This window comes from Lissotriton vulgaris, chromosome 7, assembly GCF_964263255.1.
Source record: "Lissotriton vulgaris chromosome 7, aLisVul1.2, whole genome shotgun sequence".
In the NCBI taxonomy this organism is placed as follows: domain Eukaryota; kingdom Metazoa; phylum Chordata; class Amphibia; order Caudata; family Salamandridae; genus Lissotriton; species Lissotriton vulgaris.
In genome coordinates, this window is record NC_141695.1 from 124,424,088 (window position 1) to 124,447,887 (window position 23,800).

The 23,800-nt window shown below is 41.4% G+C and overlaps 1 protein-coding gene across 1 annotated transcript in view; it reads left to right on the forward strand.

Annotated features, from left to right (window-relative positions):
- The first annotated feature begins 2,693 nt into the window (after window positions 1–2,693).
- LOC147700979 (phospholipase A2 inhibitor and Ly6/PLAUR domain-containing protein-like) overlaps window positions 2,694–23,800 on the forward strand; it is a 221,521-nt gene continuing 200,414 nt past the window's right edge. Inside the window, exon 1 of the mRNA XM_086928557.1 lies at window positions 2,694–2,802. Within this exon, the coding sequence (XP_086784683.1) occupies window positions 2,751–2,802 (52 nt within the window). The 5' untranslated portion in view covers window positions 2,694–2,750. The remainder of the gene's footprint in view (window positions 2,803–23,800) is intronic.

Here is a 23,800-nt window from a genome sequence, read left to right on the forward strand (position 1 = left end):
CGTATACTATATGTATTTGTATGATTTTTAGATGTGTACATTTATGGCTTTATTTTGTATGCACCCAAATAAAGTTTATGAACAAACAAACTCGTCTTGAGAAACTATTTGCGCCTTGGCTCGGAGCCGGTCCATGGGCAGGAAGTAAACGTTTGTCCTCTGCAGGGACTGGCTAAAGCGACTTGGAGAAATACGTCAGATGTGAGGAGTTTCAAAATTACAATAATGTAATTATAAATGAAATCTCCAACGGTACAAAACATTCTCCAGTTTTGTATTCAGGACCTGGAGGCGATTGGCAGACACATATAAAATCTGCTCACACAGGTTGAGGACAACTCACGGGTGCAGGTTTACGAGTTTTTGTAATTCGGAAAACATTCAGGTTAGGTCTGGAAACGTGGCCCAGATGCACTTTCGAAGTCGAATCCGGGACATTTTTCAGCGTATCCTTTTCTCAGGCAAAAATATGTAAGCATGTACTTACGCATGAGAAACAAGAGAAAGCAGTCTAAACACACCTACTTACTTTATTTCTACATACGGAAAACATGCTTTCTTGGGAAAATTACGTTTACACTAGCAAATGGTTTTGTTCCCTCTTAACTAATGTTTTTTTTTTGGTTGGTTTTATTTTGCATATTTTATAGCGCGAACTCGACCCGAAGGTATTGGAGCGCTTTACATAAGCACCGTATTTACATTACACATTCAGGCACGGGGAGATTATCGGCCACAAGCATCAAAGTTAGCATTTGCGATTTTTTGTAATTGCGAAAATTAGGGAATCGCAATTAAGAAATCGCAAATTGCTATGCATCAAAAAATCGCAGTTTTATTTGCGATTTCTAAAAATTTCTTAATTGCGATTCACAATTTGCGAATCGCAAATAATGAATCCCTTCCCATTGATTCCTATGGGCCAAGAGGCCCATGGGAATCAATGGGAAGGCATTCACAAATTGCGATTAGCATTTTGCGAATCGCAATTTGTGAATGCATTTTCAAGGGTGCAGAGGGGGGTCCAAAGGATCCCTCCCCCTGCACCCCTGAAATGTAACTTTATGTGCAAGTTTCACACACACATGTCCCAAGGACATGTGTGTGTGTAACATGAAACTTTCAAAAATGCATTTTTGTGCATTTTTGAAAGATTTCGCAAGTTAGCATGAAGGTCAAATTCATGCTAATTTACCCCTTCCTAATTACGAATTCGCCATTTAAAAATGTTCATGCATTGCATTTAAGAAATCTCAAATTGCGATTTCTTAAATGCAATCGCAATTTTAGAAATCTCAACATGGTTGCGATTCCTAAAATTGCGACATGCATGATGCATCCCAAATTTGAGAATTGCGGGCACATGTATCATTGTATGGTTTTGCGAGTCCTTATTTGCGATTTTTAGGGAATCGCAAATAAGGAATCGCAAAATGGGATGCATGATTTTATTCGCATAATCTTTGCGATTCGGTAAAAATCGCAATTTTCACCGAATCGCAAATATTATGTGAATTCTAATTTGCGATTTTGCAATTCCCATTGATTCCAATGGGCCAAAAGGCCCATAGGATCCAATGGGAAGGCATTGACATTTTGCGAATTTCAATTAGCGATTCGCAAAATGTTAATGCAGTCCATGGGTGTAAGGGGGGTCCAAAGGACCCCCCCTGCACCCCTGAAATGTATTTTAAAGTGCATGTTTCACACACACACATGTCCTAAGGACATGTGTGTCTGTAACATGGCAGTGTGTAAAATGCAATTTTGAGCATTTTACCCTTGTGGTAATTTGCACCCCCTAATTGCAAATTCGCAATTTTAAAAGCAATCATGCATTGCTTTTAAGGGATCGCAAATTCGCGTTTCCTTAAAAGCAATCGCATTTTTGGAATTCGCTAAAAATATTGATTTTGCCAAAAATGTTTGATGCATCCCAAAAACCTATTTAGGAATAGCAAACTGTCGAATTTACCGATTCGCACCGTTTGCACTTCCTAAATAGGTTGATGCATGTGGCCGCAAACAGCCGAAAATTGCGATTCGCACCGTTTGCGAATGCAATTCTCAATGATGCATGTGGGCATAAGTGATTTACCCAGAATCACAGTTGGTGCTAGGACAGGGAGCAGGTGGTACCGGCTTCAGGCTGATTGCACAGGGCCATCTCAGCGTCTTGCCACAAGCATCCCCCACTATGGAAGACACTTTCTAAGGTTTTCAGGCAGCTCCCATTGTGATGTAAGTCAGAGCTCTGCAGCAACCCCCTTTCCATATATGATTTTTTTACAGTGACAGGACACCACCTAAAGGCTGATTTCCATAATGCTCACTATAAAAGTATTTTTCATTTAATTCCATTCCATTATTTCAATGATGGCACCAGATGTGTGTTTAAAGGGTGCTCTGAAACTGTGAGCCTCGGCTGTTAGCAATACGGCGCGAGGGCTGTGTCTGAGTGTCATAAGATGAACTATAGAAGAGGTCTGGGAACATGGGGAAGAGGGGAGGCTAGCCCCTCCCCCCAAGAGCACTCTGATTGGTAGGCAGAATTATCTGTTTTGCAAACAATAGCAGCAGCAGCAGGATAGGCAGATGCCATCAATTATGGAAATGAGACTGACACACGACCTCATCGGAGACGCCCTCCGAGGAGTGCATAAATAGAATCTTCCCCAGATGAGAGAAGGCAAGACAGAAGAACTTCACATTCCGAGGTCTGCATATCCAGATCCATCCTCTTCATCACCATGAATGCCTTCATCACTTGCCTCAGCTTCCTCTGTGCTTTCATGGCTGCAGGTGAGCCCTGTGCTCTCTGACTTTTCTTTCCAAACTTTATTTATTGATAGGGTTTGCATAGATTACCAGAGTGCAGGGGTAAGCAAGAAAATTACAAATATGAAAACAGTATTAAAAACATATGATCGGTTCTGTTGCATTTGTGGATGTTATTGGTCTCATTAAAATTTACCCTGTTCATTTTTATAAGGCTTGATATATTCTTAATTTGTTCATAACTTCGAGCAGGCAGACTGAGCTCCCATAAATATAGAAGATGAAAGGTGACTAGCCCACAGATGCATCAAGCATCCATTTTGCAATTCATTATTAGCGAAAAATAAGGATTCGCTAATAAGGAATAGCAAAATGCCCTGCATGAAGAACTCGTTTAAAAAATAGCGAGTTTTGTAAATTCCTTAATTGCAACTCGCAATTTGCGAGTCGCAATTAAGAAATACCTTCGATTTCATTCCGATGGGCCTAAAGGCCCATCGGAATGAATGGAAAGACAATCTCAATTTGCGATTCTTAATTAGAGATTCGCAAATTGAGATTGCAATTTCAAGGGTGCCAGGGTGTCAAAAGGACACCCTGTTGTACCCCTTAAATCTGCAAAAGGGTACATCTTGCACACACACATGCCCTAAGGGCATGTCTGTGTGTAAAATGGGACTTTGAAAAATGCACATTAGTGCATTTTTCAAAGTTTTTGCAAATTACCATGAAGTTCAACTTCATGGTAATTTGCGCCCCCTATTAGCGAAATCGCTAATTTTTTAACTTTAATGCTTTGTATTTAAGGAATTTCAATTTGAGATTCCTTAAATGCAATAGCAATTTAAGTAATCGCAATTTTGCGATTTCTTAAATTGCGATTTTTGCATTTGGGATGATGCATCCCAAATGCAAAAATACCGTTCGCAAAGGGGCAGATTCTCAGAATCTGCCCCTTTGCGAGCGAACTTTAACTTGATGCATCAGGGCGTAGGTTCTTTCTCGCCGACAGCTTGTTTTTTCATGGCAAGGTTTGATAGCTTGAGCCACCGTACAATGCAATTTTGCTATTGTGCGACAACAGCGTTTTTTGAATAATTAGGAATCTGCCACATGTGCCACATAATCCATCATCTGCTGCAGAATCTACAGATGTTAACAAAAAGTAATTTTGTTTCCAGCTCGAATACATCCTTGTCATTTTGGAACATGTATATTTGGAATGAAAACCAGGGGCCATATCATACATATGGCACATTTTCCTAGTCTGCGCCAGCATCAACCACTTCAAATGTGTGCCTGTCGAAAGCAAGGAAAACGCATCGCATTAGGAGGAATGTGCTGCCCCCAGGGCAGCCGCAAACTCACGCTTCCCCCAGAACAGCGCATTCATGTGAAATATGCTTTGAAGCCTCTCTGTGTTTCACAGTGCAGGCGGCAAGCCACCAGAACTTGTGAGGAGGATTAGAGACCCACTTACAGGCGGGTGCCATGAGTGACTGTACCCACCTGCAAGGGGATGTCCGGGGGGGTCCATGGGACCCCTTTACCCCCTCTCGAGCTCTGTCAGCAAGGGACACACTTACGGTGCACCGCCTTTTAGGTTGTGCATTTTCAGTGCGCCTCCTGACAGCTTCTTTGCTCTTACCCCCGCATCTGTATTATGGCGCAAGCACAGAGGCAAAACGATTCCCTCATTTGCTTGGGGACTCACCCCCATGCTATTGACGGAAAGCCCTCTGTTGATAGCGCTGGTGCTTTATGTGCATCAGCGCTATTAGTATTACAAAAGAGGATGCACAAGCATTTGTGGCCCCTTCTGTAATACCAGTGTCCAGGGGGCACGCACAACAGGTGCAAATGCCCTTTTGCGCCCCCTGGGGGCACTTCTGTAATACAGCTCCTAGTAGTTTACGGTCTTTCTAAACCACACTTCCCTCCACTCAGATTCAACATTACCCTTCTGATAGTCAGAATTCAAGGCAACGCCATGATGCATCTGAGTCCCTGCTTGCCATAGACTTTAAATACCCGACACATTCTTCCTGACAGCTGTGTGGTTCCATCCTCGCTACTTGGGTCGGGCCATGGATGTCTCAGGAGAGGTTGGTGAATGAGGCATACATTCACCCCCCAAAGTCTACATAACGTACATTCCTTATCACATCTTGCAGTGGCTGCGTATTCTAACAGGATGTTTCTGTAAATGAGTAAACAAGCATTGGCAATGCCAGTAAGTCTACTTTAAATGAATGTTGTATTTTAATGTTAAGTATATCAAGTAGATAGCATCAATCAATCAATCAATCAATCAATCAGAGCACTTGTAGAGCGCGCTACCTACCCGTGAGCATCTCAAGGCGCTGGGGGAGGGTGGAGAAACTGCTACTGCTCGAAGAGCCAGGTCTTGAGGAGTCTACTGAATGTGAGTAGGTCTTGGGTCTGTCGTATGTGGGTAGTGAGGGTGTTCCAGGTCTTTGCGGCGAGGTAGGAGAAGGATCTGCCTCTGAAGGTAGTGTGATGGATGCGGGGGACGGCCGCGAGGGCGAGGCTGGAGGATCGGAGCTGGCGAGTGGGTGTGTGGAAGCTGAGTCTGCTGTTCAAGTAGGGTGGTCCGGCGTTGTGGAGTGCTTGTGTGCTTAGGTTTGTTCAATCCTCCGCTTTATTGCTTTGATTGTATTGTCTGAATAATCATTGTTGTGTCTGTGACTGCTGTTGTGAGGAGCGTGAATGTGATCTTCTTGTCACATGGGAATACATTTGCATTTGTGGTGGAGCAAATAGATAATATTGGTGTAGGTTAAATGGTCAAGTGACAGTTGCAGTGTTAAGTAAGACATAAAAATCCATGTAGGTTAATGACTGCCCTCCAACCATCTGTGCTTCTGCCAGAGAAAAACACCATAAATTATCTAGTTATCTAAGACCATTTAATATTGTGTGTGCCCTTGAAAGTTCAACCTCAGGCAGCTGGATAAATAAATACAATCATCAAATTTCTGTGAAGCATGTGCAATTTGTTTGTGGAAGCACACAAAGTCTGCTAAAAAAAACATATACTCTTGGCTCCCAACATGTGGGCGAAGCCAAAGCCCCTCTCCTGGGGATTCTCACATAATTATCAGGTGACAGCCAGACCATAGAAATTCTCCAACCTGAAAATTGGAACTGCTCACTCCTTTTAAGCTTGGAGAGGTCATATCGCACGTGCAAACCATCACCAGCACCAGTGGGATTCAAGGGGAAGACACCCTCTGATACCTTTAATCATTCCTGTTTGTGCCCTAAATTAGTTTGTGTCTGGCTCCTTAAGGGTGCACAAATAGCGGTGATGTTCGGAGCACTTACACTGAGCATGGGCCGAGCTACAGTGGTGCAGCAGATGCAGTGGCACCGAGGCCCAGATGGTTTTTTTGGGGGGGGCTACCCTGCACCAGTTGCTGATTACTTCATTGACCTAATTAACAGATATCTTTCATTGAGTAATCATGCCCTGTCACTGTATATTCTACATGGAGGGGGTGGATTGGGGAGGGCATGGGTCTGCTCATGGTCAAAGGGGTTAGGAAAGTTGAAAGAAGAGAAAAGCTGAGAAAAGAAAGATAGAGGAGAGGATGTAGACATAGCGGGGAGTGCATGGATGATGTTGAGGAGGGCAGATAGGGGACAGGCGAAGAAGGAGGATGACGAGAAAGGAGGACAGAGTTATGCAGGTGTTAATAGAAAGATGCACGAGAGAATAGAGACAGGCTGGTAACAACAGAGAGGTGCAGGGACAATGAAGACAAGGTGATGAGAGATACAAGATATGATGAAGAAATACAGAGAAGAGCGGGTAAAGGGGGTTGAGACATACATGAAAGGATGGAGAGGTATAGGGAACATTGAATAAAGGGGGAGAAGAGGTAGAGGAAAGGATAGAGCGGTACAGGGAAGAGATAATAAAGGGTGTGGAGAAATACAGGAAAGGGTGAAGAGATACAGCGGAGACCAAAAAAAGATGTCATGAGACCCTTGAAATTCCCTTCCCTTGATTCATTGTCACCCTTGTTTTAACATTTCTTTTTTAAACTTAAGTATTTAATACCAATGATATATTGATACTTTGGAATTTTAAATGATGTGGTACTTTGTATATCTTTTATGATCACCTGATCGAAATAAAGATTTGAAATTGGAAAGGATGCAGAAATACAGAAAAGAGCAAATAAACTTGGCAAAGACATACAGCAATGGGTGAAGAGGTACAGATTAGAGTTAATAAAAGGGGTGGAGAGATACAGGAAAGGATGGATAGGTACAGGGGAGAACAATCAAAGGGGTGGATAAATTCAGGAAAGTCTGGAAGGGTATTGGGGAGAGTGAATAACAAGGATAAAGGAGTAGAAGAGAAAAAGGTAAAGTCAAGGAGTTACAGGGGAGAGGTATTAAAGGGGTGGAGGTATTTAGCAAAGAAGTAGTACAAGGGAGAGTTAATAAAGGAAGGTAAACGAGGAGAAGAGATACAGGAGAGGATGATAGGTACAGGGAATCGTTAATAAAGTAGATGGATAGATACATGAAAGGATGGGGAGGTACAAGAGAGAGCGAATAAAAGGGGTGGAGAAATACTAGAGAGGAAGGTGAGCTATAGGGGAGAGTGAATAAAGGGTTTGAGAGATACAGGAAAGAATTGAGAGATATATGGAAGAATGAAAAAGGGGGAGAAGAGACCCAGGAAAGGATAGAGAAGTACAGAAAAGAGCAAAAACAAAGGGATGTAGAGATACAGGAAAGAATGGAGAGGTACAAGGGGAGAGTGAATAAAGGAAGTGGAGAGATACAAGAGAGGATGGAGAGGTAAAAGGGAGAGTGAATAAAGGGGGTGAAGAGATACAGGGAAGTATAAAGAAAATTAGGAGAGAAAAAGGGAGAGAAGAGACCCAGAAAAGGTTGAAGAAGTACAGAAAAGAGCAACAAAAGAAGGTATAGAGATACAGGAAAGGATGGAGTCATGCAAGGGATAGTACAGGGGGCAGAATGATGCGGGAAAGGTTGGGAAAGTACAAGAGGGAGCAAATTAAAGGAGTGGAGAGATATTAGAGACAATGGTGAGCTATAGGGGAGAGTGAATAAAGGGGCTGAGAGATAACGGAAAGAATGGAGAGATATATGAGAGAATGAAAAAAGGGGGAGAAGAGACCCAGGAAAGGATGGAGAAGTACAGAAAAGAGCAAAAGCAAAGGGATGTAGAGATACAGGAAAGGATGGAGAGGTACAATGGAAAGTGAATAAAGGGCGTGGAGATATACAAGAGAGGATGGAGAGGTAAAGGGGAGAGTGAATAAAGGGGGTGGAGAGATACAGGGAAGTATAGAGAGATATAGGAGAGACTGAAAAAGGGAGAGAAAAGACCCAGAAAAGGATGAAGAATTTCATAAAAGAGCAAAACAAAAAGGTGGAGAGATACAGGAAAGGATGGAGACATGCAGGGGATAGTAAAGGGGGCGTAGAGATGAAGGAAATGTTGAAGAGGTACAAGGGGGTATGAATAAAGGGGGTGGAGAGATACAAGACAGAATGGTGAGCTATAGGGAAGAGTGAATAAATAAGTAGAAGAGACCCAGGAAAGGATGCAGAAGTACAGAAAAGTGCAAATAAAGGAGGCGGAGAGATACAGGTAAGGATGGAAAGGGACAAGGGGTAGCGCACAATGGGGGAGAATAGATACAGGTTGGGTACAGGGAAGAGGGAATAAAGGGGGTGGAGAGATACAGCAAAGGTGGAGAGGAACAAGGAAGAGCGAATGAAGGGGCTGGAGAGATACAGGAAAGTATGGAGAGATATAGGAGAGAAAAGGGGGAGATGAGAGTCAGGAAAGGATGGAGAAGCACAGAAAAGAGCAAAAAAAGGAGGAAGGTACAGATACAGCAAATGATAGGGAGGTACTGGGGAGAGTGAATAAAATGAATAGAGAGATACAGCAAATTATGGAGAGGTACAAATGAGAGAGCATACAATGGATGGAGAGATACAGCACAGGATAAAGAGGTACAGGAAAGTATGGAGAGATATAGGAGTGACTAAAAAAGGGGGAAAAGAGACCCACAAAAAGGATGGAGAAGTACAGAAAATAGCAAGAAAAGAAAGTAGAGAGATAATAATTATAATACCAATAGACATTTATTAGGCCTGGGTGGTAAACTCCGTTCCGCTCATGGAACCTGCAGAATTTGGGTAATTTTGCGTTCCGCGGAGAACACGGAATTGCCAAAAATTCCGCGATCCGAGGTTTAGCAGTATTTTTTGCTTGTTCGCGCTTTAAAAATGTGTGTTCGCAAGATATTTTCCCTGAACATGCAAATGCTTGCGAACAGGAAAAAAGCATTGTGAATGGGCGAAACAAGCATTTCCGCGTGTTCGTGGAGTTTCTGCGTGCTCGCAGAGATGTTTTTTTGCTTTTTCAAATACAATGGTTCAGTTTTGGCCTGATTAGGTCCAGGAGGGCAAGTGTGGTTAAGCGAGTATTCAATAAACGCTAAGGAGCAAAAGCTGTAGGTATAGGTAGCAGAGGTTATTTATTTTGATCTTTTCTTTTTTTGAATATACATAAATGCTAATACTTATACTGTATTTTCAGGTGCTCAGGTGAATAGTATGGTGCAGGACGTGACAAAAGTGAACAAAGTGAACGGACTGTCACACAACAACAAACAAGGTTAAAAAACAATTATATACAATAGAGAGAGTAAAAATCCTTGGGTATGTCGACGGCGTTTCGATCTATGTAACTTTAGATCATCATCAGGACTGATGAGCTTCCTGAAACTTGCAAGGCATTTTGAGACAGGGGTGATATTTGTATACTTTAGTTGAAGGTTGCTTTCTGGAGAGAATATAGTAGTAAAACGAAATGTTCTCTCAATTAGAAGATCCAGGTAGCGCTCTGTCACTTTAATTTAGACGAGGGTCCTACATGGATTGACTGTTTATAGCAGGGCGAGGCAAAATCATTTGTTCATTGTCCTCGCTATGGAAAATTCAATAACCGGCGCCTAAAAAGTTCAATATTCGCGTTGTTAGAGGCAGTCAGGGGGTCTGCTGAGGCGCGTTCGTCGATATACAATTAATGGGTATGACGCCTGAAAATTAGTGCTGGCGCGGTCGCGTGGCAGGTTGGGGGTCCGAGTCTCTCACCAGCCGTTACTCACCACGCAGAGATGTTTTAGCATTTTGCGGAGCTTTTCGTAGCACGACTACGCATATTCCATCCACCACTAGCATCTATAAAACTCACAGCTACTTCAAGCGAGTTGTCCCGGCGCTAGCGCTAAAGACAGCAGAGTAGAAGAATTGGGCAGCTAATCCCTTTGCTTAAAGAGCCAGGTTTTCAGTGCCTTTCTGAACTCCTGCTCAGTGGTCAGCATACGTAAGTGGGGAAGCAAGTCATTCCACATTTGGCAGTCCCCACCGAGAATGACCTACCCCTCTGCCTGCCTTTAGAGAAGTGGGGGCCAGTACAGTATTATCGGTGATTGGATCTGAAGGACTGCTCTTGGTGGTACGGGCAAAGTCTCTTCCTGAGGTAGCAAGGGTTCCTGCCCTTGTTGGCATGAAAGGAAATCATCAGAGCCTTGTAGTCAATCCTCTTGGTGACTGGGAACCAATGGAGTTTTTTGAGGTGCAGGGAGATGTGATCTCGCAGTGGGACCTTCCGGACAAGCCTCGCCGCAGCATTCTGCACGATTTGCAGACTGATCAGACACAGGGGCAAGCGCAGTTAGAGGCTGTCAGCGTAGTCAAGGTGAGAGGTTACAAGGACATGAAAGCGTGGTCCTTTGGCTTTCTTCTAGAGGCAAGTCCAGGAATTTTCTGATGAGTCTCATCTTTCTGAAACAGGCAACCAAGACTTGGGTCGAAAGGACTAGGTCTTTGTACCACCGCACCAAGGTTTTATACGGAGTCCTGAGGCACAGGTGGGACGCCGAGTTTTCCAGCCCACCATAGGCCTGCGGCGGTGGGGAAGCTTGATTAAAAATAGGACCTCTGTTTTATCGGCGTTCAGTTTTAAGAAGTTTCCATTCATCCAGATTGCTATGTCTTTAAGACATTCTTTGAAAGAATTGAAAGGTGCAACAATGTGATCTTTAAAGGAAAAAAACAGTTGTTTGTCATCTGCATAGAGATTACCTTGACCCCTCTTCTAGCCATGAGAGCTGCCAGTGGAGTCAAGTGAATATTGGAAAGTAGTCGGCTTAAGGCTAAGCCTTGAGGAACTCCACAGATACAGAGATATTGGAAAGGATGGAGAGGTACAAGGAGGAGCGGATAAAGGGGGTGGAGGAATACAGAACTGAATGGAGGACTATTGGGAAGAGTGATTAAAGGGGGTGGAGAGATAAGCGAAAGGAAGGAGAGGGGCAGGTAGGAAGGTGATAGAGGAGAGAATAGAAAGATACAGGGGAAAGTAGAGGGAACAAATGGGAGGATAACGATACAAGTAGTAAAGAAAAAGAGCATGTTAATACAAAGGAAGATGGGCATGGGAGGGAAAGTAGAGACAGAGGGGAGAGATATGTGAAAATGGTGGAAGAAAGAGAACCGAGAGAAATAACAGAATTGAAAGGTACGAGCAGAGGAGAAGCAAAGCGAGAGAGACAACCGAGGGTGAAGGGAGGGTGACAGAAGGAAGGAAAAGAGAATATAGAGAAAAGAGGAGAATGAAACGAGGTGAGCATGAAGAGGTATGTATTAGAGAGTGAAGACGAGGGAGACAAGCATTGGCAAATGCATTAGGTTTCGCCTATGTGATTAACAATAAGCTGTTTTTTCGTTGTCAGTTGTAGCTTGGTGAGCAGTTATACATAAGATCGAAAAGATTAGAGTGTTTTGCTTATTTGAACAGGAGTTGTTTCAAAGTAATTCGCATTTTTAATTTTGTTACTAGATTTTAGATTTATATAACCATTTCCAGTAATAAAAGAAATGGGTGGAAACCATAAATGACTGAAAGATTTCGGACAAAAAAATTAACAGTGCTTCTGAAATGAAGCAAAAAGCCTTGCCCTGTTCTGCAATGTCATTCCATTTTATTTCTAGTGCCATTAGGCAGCGTGGGAATTCGGCACCAGGTCCTTCAGCCGAGCTTTACAAAAGGTGATAAAGAGGTTGATTAGCTGCTTTCGAACAACCATCCACATTATACCAAAGAAAGGCAAATATCACCATATTCGGATGGGCTAGAGAGCATGCCAAACCCAGCAAAGGCACCAGGCGACTGCAGCATCTGCTGTTCTTTGCTGGGAAAAGCACACGTCTTTTCTGTTTAAATTGTTCATGTGATAAATGTTTTGGAGCCCGCTCCAGGTCCGCTCCAGGTCTAATCCTTATAGCTACAAATGCAACTACTCACTCTGAATGAAATACTGTAAAAATAGAAAGATTAGGTTTAATATCAATGCAATGTTATGAGGGGCAGGGAATGGGGGACCTGCTGTCAGTGCTTTTCAAAGAGCCCAGGGGAGTCGCGTGCATGCCATGAGTAGTTAACATGGTAGAAAGGAAGAGGACGCCACATTTCCGTACAAGATCGGCAGTAAGAAGCCAGTGCATTCTGGTAGTTGTAGTCTTAGTGCACAAGTGCATTCTGGTAGTTGTAGTCTTAGTGCACGAGTGCATTCTGGTAGTTGTAGTCTTAGTGCACGACAACTGAACCAAATAAAGTAAAGGGCATTGTAACGAATAATTGTTAAAGAAAATCCAGGGACTAGACATGTCCTATTCTGATGACAAGGAGCTATATAGCGTCCTACAGAGTTGTCAAGTGGATGCGTGTGTGGCAGTCTCCACCAGGCATGGCAATATGTCACTTGCAGTTCCCCTCTGATGGTTACAAACATTGCCTATAAATTTGATTTTCTTCAGGACATCAATGATTTCCCCAAGCATTGACGGGAATCTGTGTGCTTGTGAGACATTCTTTGAAGTATTTTATTTTGCATGCTTTTCCAAAGGTGGTGAGTTATGCTTCAACCTAAAAATGTGCCTGCCAATCAGAAAAACAAACTTGCAGAAGGAGGGCCCTGCCAGTCTAAATTCAATGTAATCTTTTGGAGAGCAAAAGAGATTGCGACTAATACTGGAGAAATTATTTAAAGCCATCAATAACGCCCCCTTTCATGCAATACTTAGCGTGAAAGAGGTGGGCAGTGGGTGTTGCAGTGGGCGTTCCACTGCAACACCCATTGATTTTTACGCTGCCTCCTATTTACAAGGGCAGCGTAAAAAGGAGACTGCGCCAAAATGAAAACCAGGAAACACCTGGTCTTAACTTGGAGAAACGAGGAGAAATGCTTTATTCCTCCTCGATTTTGCTTTTTCAATGTGTGCTGCCTTATGCAGTACACATGGAAAAAGCAAAACACCTTGGTTTGTTTATGTTCAGGAAGGCGACCTTTCCTGCACATAAACAATCTTTAAAAAAATTACATTTTGTAACTTCCATGTGTACTGCATCAAGCAGAAGAACACATAGAAGTGACAGAACAGCATTTTCAAGATTGTTTATGTGCAGGAAGGAGGACCTTCCTGTACATAAACTATCTTCCCCTGCACACAGATGCCCTTGCACTATGTTGCAAGGTTGCCTGCATTGGCGCTAGCATGCTAAATGTAGCACAAGCATAGGGGGAAAAGCAGGGCTGCACCATATTCTTGTAAGTATGGTGCAGCCCCACATTTCAGAAGTGGCGGAGCGTATTGCGCCATGGAGGCTAACAACACGCTCCTCCGCGTCTGTTGTAAATATCACTCTTAATGGCTTATATTGAAAGAATTTGCAAAAAACAAAAAAAAATAATCGGAAGATTGGTGGGCCATCCCAGTGACTAACTTTTAAATGGCTGGTTTTATTTTGCAGTACGAGGCTCCTGCTCCTGCCAGGGCCAGACTGGAAACCAAAAGCAGCCCTAGAAAATGTTTTCAGACCAGTCCCCATACGGTGCATAGCAAGTGCAGTGAGTGAGCCTGGCCACTACAGAGGGGGCTTTGTAAGGCTCTCCCCAAAAGATTTTGGGAAACAATGGTGCAGTCTACAACACATTTATCATTACGTATTGTATTAGCTTTTAAAGAATAGTAAATGAAAACCGTACTTTGCACCAGGGTACGACAATATGGGAAGAAAAATAAGTTACTGACAAAAAAAGTAACCCACCCTATGCACATGAAATAAAACAAAATTAAATGCATGGTACACGTTCTTTGCAGTAGCCATATTAACCCTCTGTGCTACATTTGATAAGTGCTGCCACTGGAGGAAACTCTCATCTCTCTCCTGCAGCTACATTAATCACTGGTGTTATCTTGACACTTTTATTATTGCTCGAAAACTGCTAATGATACAGGAAACTTTGCAGTGCTTTTAAAACTGCTGCCTGCGGACCCCTGGGAATGTGTCAAGGACCCCTGGGGGTCCGCGGACCACAGTATGGGAAACACTGTTTAGAGCTATACAGGCCCTATATATCTCTCCTAAAGCCTCTGTTTGGATTTCTGGACAGGAGTATCGTCTTTTTTCCATCAATAGAGAAACTCGGCAGGGTTGCTCCTGCTCTCCGCTCTTATTTTCCCTATATATCGATCCTTTTTTAAGTAAACTAGATGGTAATCCAAGGATACAGGCGGTCACGGTCAACAAGGTGTCCTATAAAACATTTGCCTATGCGATGACGTTGCTATTTTCACAAAGGACGTAGGCTCAGCTCTCCTGGCTGTTTATGACTCTGCCAAACATTTTGGGGCAGTTTCTCGTTATCGTCTTAATGTCGATAAAACCCAAGTCATACACTTTGATTTTTTTAGACCAACAGGGCTTCCAATAACCCCAGTTTCCACCTATCTGGGTGTTAAGATTACTGCAGCAGTAGAGAAGATACCAGAAATAAACATCTTGCCAATTATCAAAAAGGTCAATCAAATACTGGAGCGATTGGACCATCTACATTTATCACTTCATGGCTGTTCTAACGTTCTCAAAATGTCAATATTCCACACATTTTTATACTTATTCAGGACCGTCCTCATTGAATTCCCAATGAAGTGCATCCTCAGTGCAGAAAGGGCCTGTTTAAGATTTCTTTGGGGGTACCATAAACCTAGAAGGGCCTCTACGTGGCTGATACTCCCTAGGCTGAAGGGTGGTCTTGGTTTGCCATCTTTAATGCTCTATCACTGGGCTGCACTGCTGCAACACATGGTAGTGCTAATTGCAGAGGATAGCAGTATAGTGCCCAAATTTGCTAGACCTACGATTTATGAGACATTACTTGGCGAAGTTGCTCATATGTTTCTGGTAAGCATCTTCGAACCAGGCTATTATAAGAAAACTAAATTAAAAATCATCCAATTACTCTCTCTGGAGGAAGATTCAGCGGCGATTTGGGATCCCAAACATCAATGCACCCACCCCCCTCTCAGCTCATGGCCTTTTACCGTCCATATTTCAAGATCCTATCACTCTATGTGGGTTAATCTAGGAATCAGAGTTTTGGGGGATTTTTTTGGTGAGGGTCAACTTATTTCTTTTTCCGATCTTCAGGGAAGATATGGACTCCCAACTAGAAACTTTTTCAAGTACCTACAAATTAGGAGTTATTTATCTAAATTTATGTTAGAAAGACCCAAAGGTTTTCAGAAAATTATCCAATCAGCAGACGATCTGATTGACCAAAGTGAAAAGTGGGATAGAAAGTTTGGGCAAGAAGGTACAGACCTCTTTGCCTCACTTGAAATGGCGATTCAGACATTGATTACTGGCAGTCTGAGGGCCCAACATTATATGTCAATTTATGACCTATATTACACCCCCGGTAAAGTTTCTAAATGGTCTAATTCCCGTGGGAATTTATGTAGTAGATGCAGTCTTTTTGCTGCTGACACTTTACATATGTTTTTTTTGCCCTATGCTTTCAAACTATATACAAGATATAGAAACTTTTCTCACTCAGGTCTCTGGGAAAGTATGGAGGCTAACACGTAGTTATTTTGGGGGTAGACCAACCGCATAATCTATCAGGACGAAGCCTGCCCGAAAAATGCTTAATATTCATATATCTGTCTATCTATAGATTGGTGATTACTACCCAATGGATCAGACCTGATCCCCCTACTTTTATTAACTGGAGATCTCAATTGCTAGCAATTTACAATACGGAAACAGCAGTCTATAGATTAAAAGGTCGAAAACGACAGGAAATGGGTCATAAAATATGGAGTCCTATATCTGACTGGATTGGCTAGACTGTGATTTTGTTTTGGTTACTCCTATCTTCTTTTTACTCATTTGTCTTTCTATATCTCCCATGTGATGTTCCTGTTTTGGCCTTTTCTTGCTTGCCTAGTTTTTCCTTCACTTGTATAATGCTTTGGTTTAATTTACTGTTATTGTAATGCTTATTTGTTGCCATAACAAAAGCCTGTTTGATGCACTGCATAAATAATTTTAATTAAAAAAAAAGAAACTGCATGCTACAATACAATGTACTTCTGATGAATACTAAAAAAAAACAAAGAATGCAACTATAGGGAAAGTGTTGGATAGTGGAGGGGAAAAATTACTATTCCCACTCAAGAGTGCAAACAGTAGGGAAAGTGTTGGATAGAGGAGAGGTAACACATACTATTCCCACTCCACTTAGTGCAACAGTAGGGAAAATGTTGGATAGCAGTGCAACAGTAGGGAAAGTGCTGGATAGCGGAGAAGTAAAAATTACAAAACTCACTCTAGTTAGAGCAACAGTAGGGAAAGTGTTGGATAGCGAAGGGAAAAAAATACTATTCCCACTCCAAAGAATGTAACAGTAGGGAAAGTCTTGGAATGCGGAGGGGTAACATTTATATTCCCATTCAAAAGAGTGCAACAGTAGGGACAGTGTTAGATAGTGTATGGGTAAAAATTACTATTCCCACTCAAGTGAGTGCAACAGTAGGGAAAGTGTTGGATAGAGGAGGGGTAAAAATTACTACTCCCACTCCAGTGAGTGCATCAGTGGGGAAAGTGCTGGATAGCGGAGAGGTAAACATTACTATTCCCACTCCAGTGAGAGCAACAGTTGGGAAAGTGTTGGATAGCTGAGGGGTAAAAATTACTACTCCCACTCCGGTGAGTGCAACAGTAAAGAAAGTGCAGGATAGTGGAGAGATACAAATTACTATTCCCACTCCACTGAGTGCAACATTAGGAGAAGTTTGGATAGTAAAGAGACAAAAAATACTATTCACTTTCAAAGAGTTAGAAAACAATTAAAAAAATTACAAGTTTAAAAATCCTAAAAATAAATAAACAATATTTAGAATTGAAGAAATCAAATATGTTAAATATATAAAAAGAAAAAACCTTATATTAATTGCATATAACAAAAACCTACAAATTATATATCAAATAAAATAATACATAAATGTAAAAAAAAATATTCTTTTAAACTTGAAAATATTTGCAAACCAATAAAGTAATACATACATAAATGCCTTTATTTTATTTCCTTCCCTTTTACACCACACCATAAGCAAAGCACTTCAACATTTTTAAAAACATGTTTTCCATAAGTAACAAAATTAATAATCAATTTAAAAAATATTCGTAATAAAAAACAAACATTAATTGATTACACATACTTTAACACTATGATATCCACAACACACACCTAAAATAATAAAACACAATTAAACTTATTTTTAAATTAAAAAGTATTACTATTAACAACTAATAATACACGTATTAAAATGTATTTAATACCCACCCTTTACCCCTCTAAAAGTAAAAACAACACACACAAAATAAACAATTACCTAAAATACATATCAAATAATTAACAATTAACAACTATATAGTAATTAAATACAAACTTATTACTTCCCACCCTTTACTCCTATAAACCTCAAAACACACACCTAAAATCAATTACACAATTGCCATAATTAATGACAAATTCATTATTTACAATTGGTTAACATCCAATAATTAATTCATCTATTAAAAAACAATTTCTTACTTCCCACAAACACCACAACACACACCTAAAATTAATTGCACAATTGCCAGAATTAATTACCAATGTATTCATTAAAATAATCAACATCCAATTATTAATTAAAAAATTAAAAATAATTCACTTCCCACCCTTTACACCTATAAACACCACAACACACACTTAAACTTAATTACCATAATTAATTACCAAATAGTAATTAAAATTAACAACCAATTATTATTTAATTAATAAATTACTTTACACATTTAACTCTATAACATCTCAATTAAACAAATATTGATAAATAGAAAGTAATCAATATATTTAGTATAATTAAAGTGCTTCCCACTCTATTCCCATATAAACCCACAACCCGCTACGGTACTAAAAACGCTAAAATCAAATAAAAATAAATTAATAACTACTAAAAATTGAACACATATATTTGAAAATAAACGCAATTCTTATAAATAAAACACACAACACATACATATAAAACATATACTAAACTACATACGTTAATAAAAATCTATTTTTTTAACAACTATATTTTTCAAACAATATTAAAGACTTTGATTTTTTTAAACTCAATATTATTTACCCTAAATTGACATTATTGACCACGATATTTTTGCTGACGATATTCCTGAACCATGATATTTATGACTTGATATTTGCGCAACTAGATATTTTTTATTTGATTTTCTGTCTCTGCACCATAAAAAACACTAGTGACAATCAGGCACTTGCTGGTCGAGTTGCATGGTACCCACTGGGAGGAAAGGTAATGCTGGTCCCAGCACCAGGCCATGGCATGTTTGTTGATTTTTACTTGACCTATAGGGGCCAGGTGCGTAGTTGCTCTGCCTGTCACTAGTGCTAAAGTGGGAGCCTAGGGGAGCTGATGTTACTGCTTGGATGGTGTTGGTGAGGAAACTGATGCAAAAAGTCAGCAACAATGCCTCTGATGTGTTCAGTAGAAGATGTTGCATAGTTCTCTCATGTTGCATAGTTCTCTAGTGTTGCAGCGACGAGTGATGGTAGTGGTAGACTGACTGGCCACCAACTAGCCTTGGCATCGATAAGGTCAGTGAGAAGTTGTTTTGACAACCGGAGATCTGGGCTAAAATGGTAGCCACCAGTAACTTGCTGGAGGACCGTACTGTGTTTCCAACAATGCACTTGTTTTCATAATTTTTACATCAACACCCAAAATTTAAAAAGTGTGACCAAAGATTTTGTATATGCTTTTTTTTAAAAAAGGTAAAAATTAGCGTCATCTGAACATGTATATAAAAGAATGTGAAGGCATATCGCTGCGCTTGCTTAAGTGCTTAAATAGTAAGGAGCATAATAATAAAACATGTCAACGGAACAAGGCTGACGCCAGGATGTCTAGGAAGGCGGCTATTGAATAATAAAAAGATATTTTCAGAAACAGTCTAGATGTTTGAACATTGGAAAACGAAATACTGAGAGAGAAGAAGGATGCTATTTGTAAAATAGCCCTAAGGATAACACACTTCAAAAGACAGAGTATCTAATGGTATGTGAACATGGGAATTCGTAGGGACTGATCTAGTTGGAGTACAGGACCAATTATAAAATATACATGACAAGATCCTATATTGGATGCTGGGATTGCTGACAACCAAAAAGGAGCAATACAATATCTTGAGCAGCAGCACTTTTGCAGATTATACATCATTATAGATTTTGGGTCGCCTTCTGAATACTGAATATAAAGAAGTAACATTGAGTGGTCAGACAACACACTGTGGGGAAATAGAATTCTGAAAGCCCTGAGGACGACCCAACACGGGACGAAACGCGTCGGCTGTAGAAATTGTACTGTGAATTATGAAAATCTGTCTAAAAGAATAAAAGAAATCAATGAAAAACTGAGAAGACGTCTCTATGGAATAAGAATTATCGTGAATTTTTGTTAAATACATTTTGTCTTGTGCATGTTTTATTATTACGCTCCTTCCTAATTCTTTCAAATTTAACTTGGTTGTGGGGAGGCTAGCGGTACCTCTGAAGGGGGTTAAGCGTAATTAATAGATACTATTTCGTAAAATTGCCCTGTAGTGTGACCAATCTAGCAACCCCACATCGCCAAATTCATGTCAGTAGTTGCTTAAATAGTAAAGCGAGGGGCACCCCCTTTTGTAGATTATAACCCTGAGCCCGTGGTGTTTGGTGGAGTTAAAGCTCGGTTTGCTTGGATGTCGTAGCATTATACAAGAGCATCCCTCAGGAGGAGAGCCTTCGTGTCATCTAAGACATACTACGAACACAAGAATGACAAGAACCAATAGACTGAATTATGATCCTCATGAAGATTGTGCTAACTGAGAATTTTTTTGGGGTATGAAGACCAACTCTACCTACAATGACAAAGGACTTCAATGGGCAGTACGTGGGCCCCTAGCATTGCATGCCTCTATATGAAGTCACCTAGAAGAGGAACATATTTGAGCCAATAACTCACACTCTGACAGGATTCTTACCTGGCTGCAATATATTGATGACATCCTGATAGTGTGGCACAGGAATTAGGAGAGTACAAAAAGCTTTGAGACCTAGATTAATCAACTCAACCCCTTCCTCCACTTCACCATGATAACAGACAAATACCAAGGCCCCGATTCAGAGAACTAACTTAAGAAAAAATCCTAAACTTTCTACCATTTTGGTATTCACTAAAGGCACTTACTCATTTTGGTATTCACAGATGGCACTTACTCATTGATGAGTAAGTGCCTTCTGTGACTGCCAAAGTGAGTAAGTGCCTTTAGTGAATACCAAACTGAGTAAGTGCCTTCTGTGATTACCAAAATAGTAGTAAGTTTAGGATTTTGTCTTGAGTTAGTTCTATCAATCGGGCCCAAAGTTTCTTTCCTGGATGTGAACATCCTTGCCAGGGATGGAAGGCTGGAAAGTTCTCTGTACACAAAACAGACAGATAGGAACAGTCTCTTAAGCTTCAATATGGCTCATCGCAGATCACTGAGGGAGAATCTCCAGGTAGGACAATTCCTGAGAATCCATAGGAATTGTTCTGATCTGTATACCTACAAGGCAGAAGCAGCCCTTCTAGCAAAGAAATTGGAGGAAAGACATTACCTAAAGAGGGTAATAAACCAGGGACAAAAAAGATCTTGGGACACTCCACGCTCGGCCCTGCTGGAAAATCTTCTGAAAAAAGAGTCAGAATACCAGCCATGGTAGTAACATCTGATCAGACCTCCTGAGTAGAGAAGTGTGCCTATACCTAATCCAAAATCAGGACCGCACTCCCTTATTGAAGAAAACAGGAGAGGAGGCGCGTGGTGAAAGTGGCTCAAATGCAAGGTACTTTAAGAAAGGCGTACTGTTGGGAGCAGCAATGGTTTTGGTATTGTTTATACCTGGTACATATCTGGGTGATCAAGAAAAGCTGTTAACACGCTGCCTTTTGTGGGTATTAATGTTGTTGGCACCAGCCTCACTTTTCTCACCTAATCCAGGGGGAGGCAAGAATGCTATCCACTTGTTCCTGTTGAGGACTAGTTGATTTTAGAATGTAGGCACCCTACACATTTTCAACCCAGACACATCATAGGTGCATTCCATCAAACAATCCGTAACAACTTTCTGCTGTATTTCTTTGCTTTATTAGCAATTGTGCCTTTTCTGGTAATCCACGTGCATTTTAGAGTTTGCACTTGCAATCTGCCATGTCAGAGTCCTAACACATTGCTTTTCTTATTAGCCTGTTTACCAAAGAATGAAGGCATTATCCAGGGCCGGCTCTAGGCTCCTGGTGGCCCTGGGCAAGGAGCGTAGGTAGGGGGCCCGGAAGAGGTGGTCCGGGCGGGGCGGAGCGCGCAGGCCAGTAAAGAGGGGAGGAGGTCAGGGTGTTTAGTAGTGGAACAGAGCCGGAGGCCGCCAAATCCCTGCCAGGGGCCACCACGCAAATATGTATCCATCCTCAGAGGATTAATTTATTAAGGATATATATTGGCGTGGTGGCCCCTGGGGTTTGGTGGCCCTGTGCAGGTGCACAGCTTGCACATGCCTAGAGCCCGCCCTGCATTATCGTAAGTGCCTTAGTATGATGGCAGTTCAGTTGAACAATTCAGTTTACTCAGTATGGTATACGTGCAGTGCCCCCTGCTGCCTCAATGCATGAACTACAGCCCACAGTAACAACAGTGATTGTGGAAATCATCCAGACCCTGTGCGTTGCCTGTCAACATCAATGAAAGGAGTCTATTTCTCCTCAGCTGCTTGGAATGAATGGCCATAATCCATTGCAAGTGCTCGCTGCCACTGAGGATGTTTATGTGGTCAGGCAGGGGTGAACGCACACGATTTATTTCCTTGGTTCTTGCATTTCAATCCTTGTGAGAAAGTTACTTTGATCAAAAGTATCTTGGACTCTTTCAAACCTTTTTCCTACGTGGGAGTGAACAGTCAGCAGCCAGGCAGGCAGCAGCAGGTTTACATGTTCGAGAAACCATCATTTTGGGCTTTGTTTTGTAGTCCCCGGTATCATTATTGGAAAGAAAGGAACTCCAGTTACAAAAAAAAAACACAACAGTTCATGCTGATTTCTAAGGGGTGATGAGGCACTTTGTTTGAAACCAAACATGCCATATTTCAGTGGTACTATAATGGAACTGGCAACCTGGGGTTGCTGTGTGCCTGCCCATGTTTCTTTTTGGCCGGCTGATCACTTATATCAGCCCTTCATGGAAAGAAGCTACCAAAGAGACATATAAGCTTGCACTTATTTATACACACATTTTACATAATGCACCTTGTCTTCCTCAGGGGTGACTGGCATACATTAAAAACGCGACTTTGCTACACATGCTGAGGGCTAAGCCGAGTTCTAGCTGTGTGCAGTGCTCATTCAGTCTGCAATAGCAGGACTACTGCCAGCTATTTACTTGGGTCACTCATTGTGGCACAAAGAGTGCTTCAGGCCCTGGTGACCCCTTTAACTACCATGTCCTGGGTATCACTGGTACCATTTACCAGGGACATATAAGGAGGGTTAAAGTCCTTGCCGATTGGGGTTACCAATTCAAATACATAATATTGTATGGGTAGAGCACTGGTGCTGGGTCCGGGTTAGTGGCTTCACTGCACTTTCAAAGTCAAAAGCCAACATCCAGTAGTCCAAATGGAGACAGACAGTGTGGGGACTGCAAAAAGCCTGTTTTCCCACAGTCTCCAATTCATTCTTCTTATGAGAAGAAGCCTCTTACTCAAAAACAATTATTTGATAACCTTTAGGAAATTAGCAGCCTGATTCATCAAGCCGAAATCGGCTCGCAAAGGGCCAGATTCTGAGAATCTGGCCCTTTGCGAGGGCTATTTTTGCATTTGGGATTCATCATCCCAAATGCAAAAATCGGTAATAGCAATTTCACTATTTAGCGAGGAATTACATTTAAGGAATCTCTATTTGAGATTCCTTAAATGCAATTCATCAACCAATTAGAAATTGTGAAATCGCAATATTTGGTCGCAATTTACCACCAAGTCTGACTTGGTGGTAAATTGCGAAAAAAGAGTAAAAAGCACTTTAGTGCATTTTTTTCTTTTGCATGTTACACACACACATGTCCTTTGGACATGTGTGTGCGCAGCACCTGTTCAAATGTGCATTTAAGGGGTGCTACAGGGTGTCCTTTGGACACCCCTGGCACCCTTCAAATCGCTATCTTATTTGCGATTAGCAAATTGCTATTCGCAAATAAGGAATACTCCCCATTCTTTCCTATGGGCCTTTTGGCCCATAGGAATGAATGGGGAGTTTTTCCTTATTTGCGATTAGCAATTTGCTAATCGCAAATAAGGAATGTGTAGGAATCGCATTTTATTTTGCGATTCCTACATGAATCCCGTTTTGCGAGTCTCTAATAGCGATTCCTTATGAAGCGCTATTAGAGACTCGCAAAACGGGGCTTTGATGAATCAGGCTGTAGTTTGCCAAATTTTATCATGAATCCTGAACA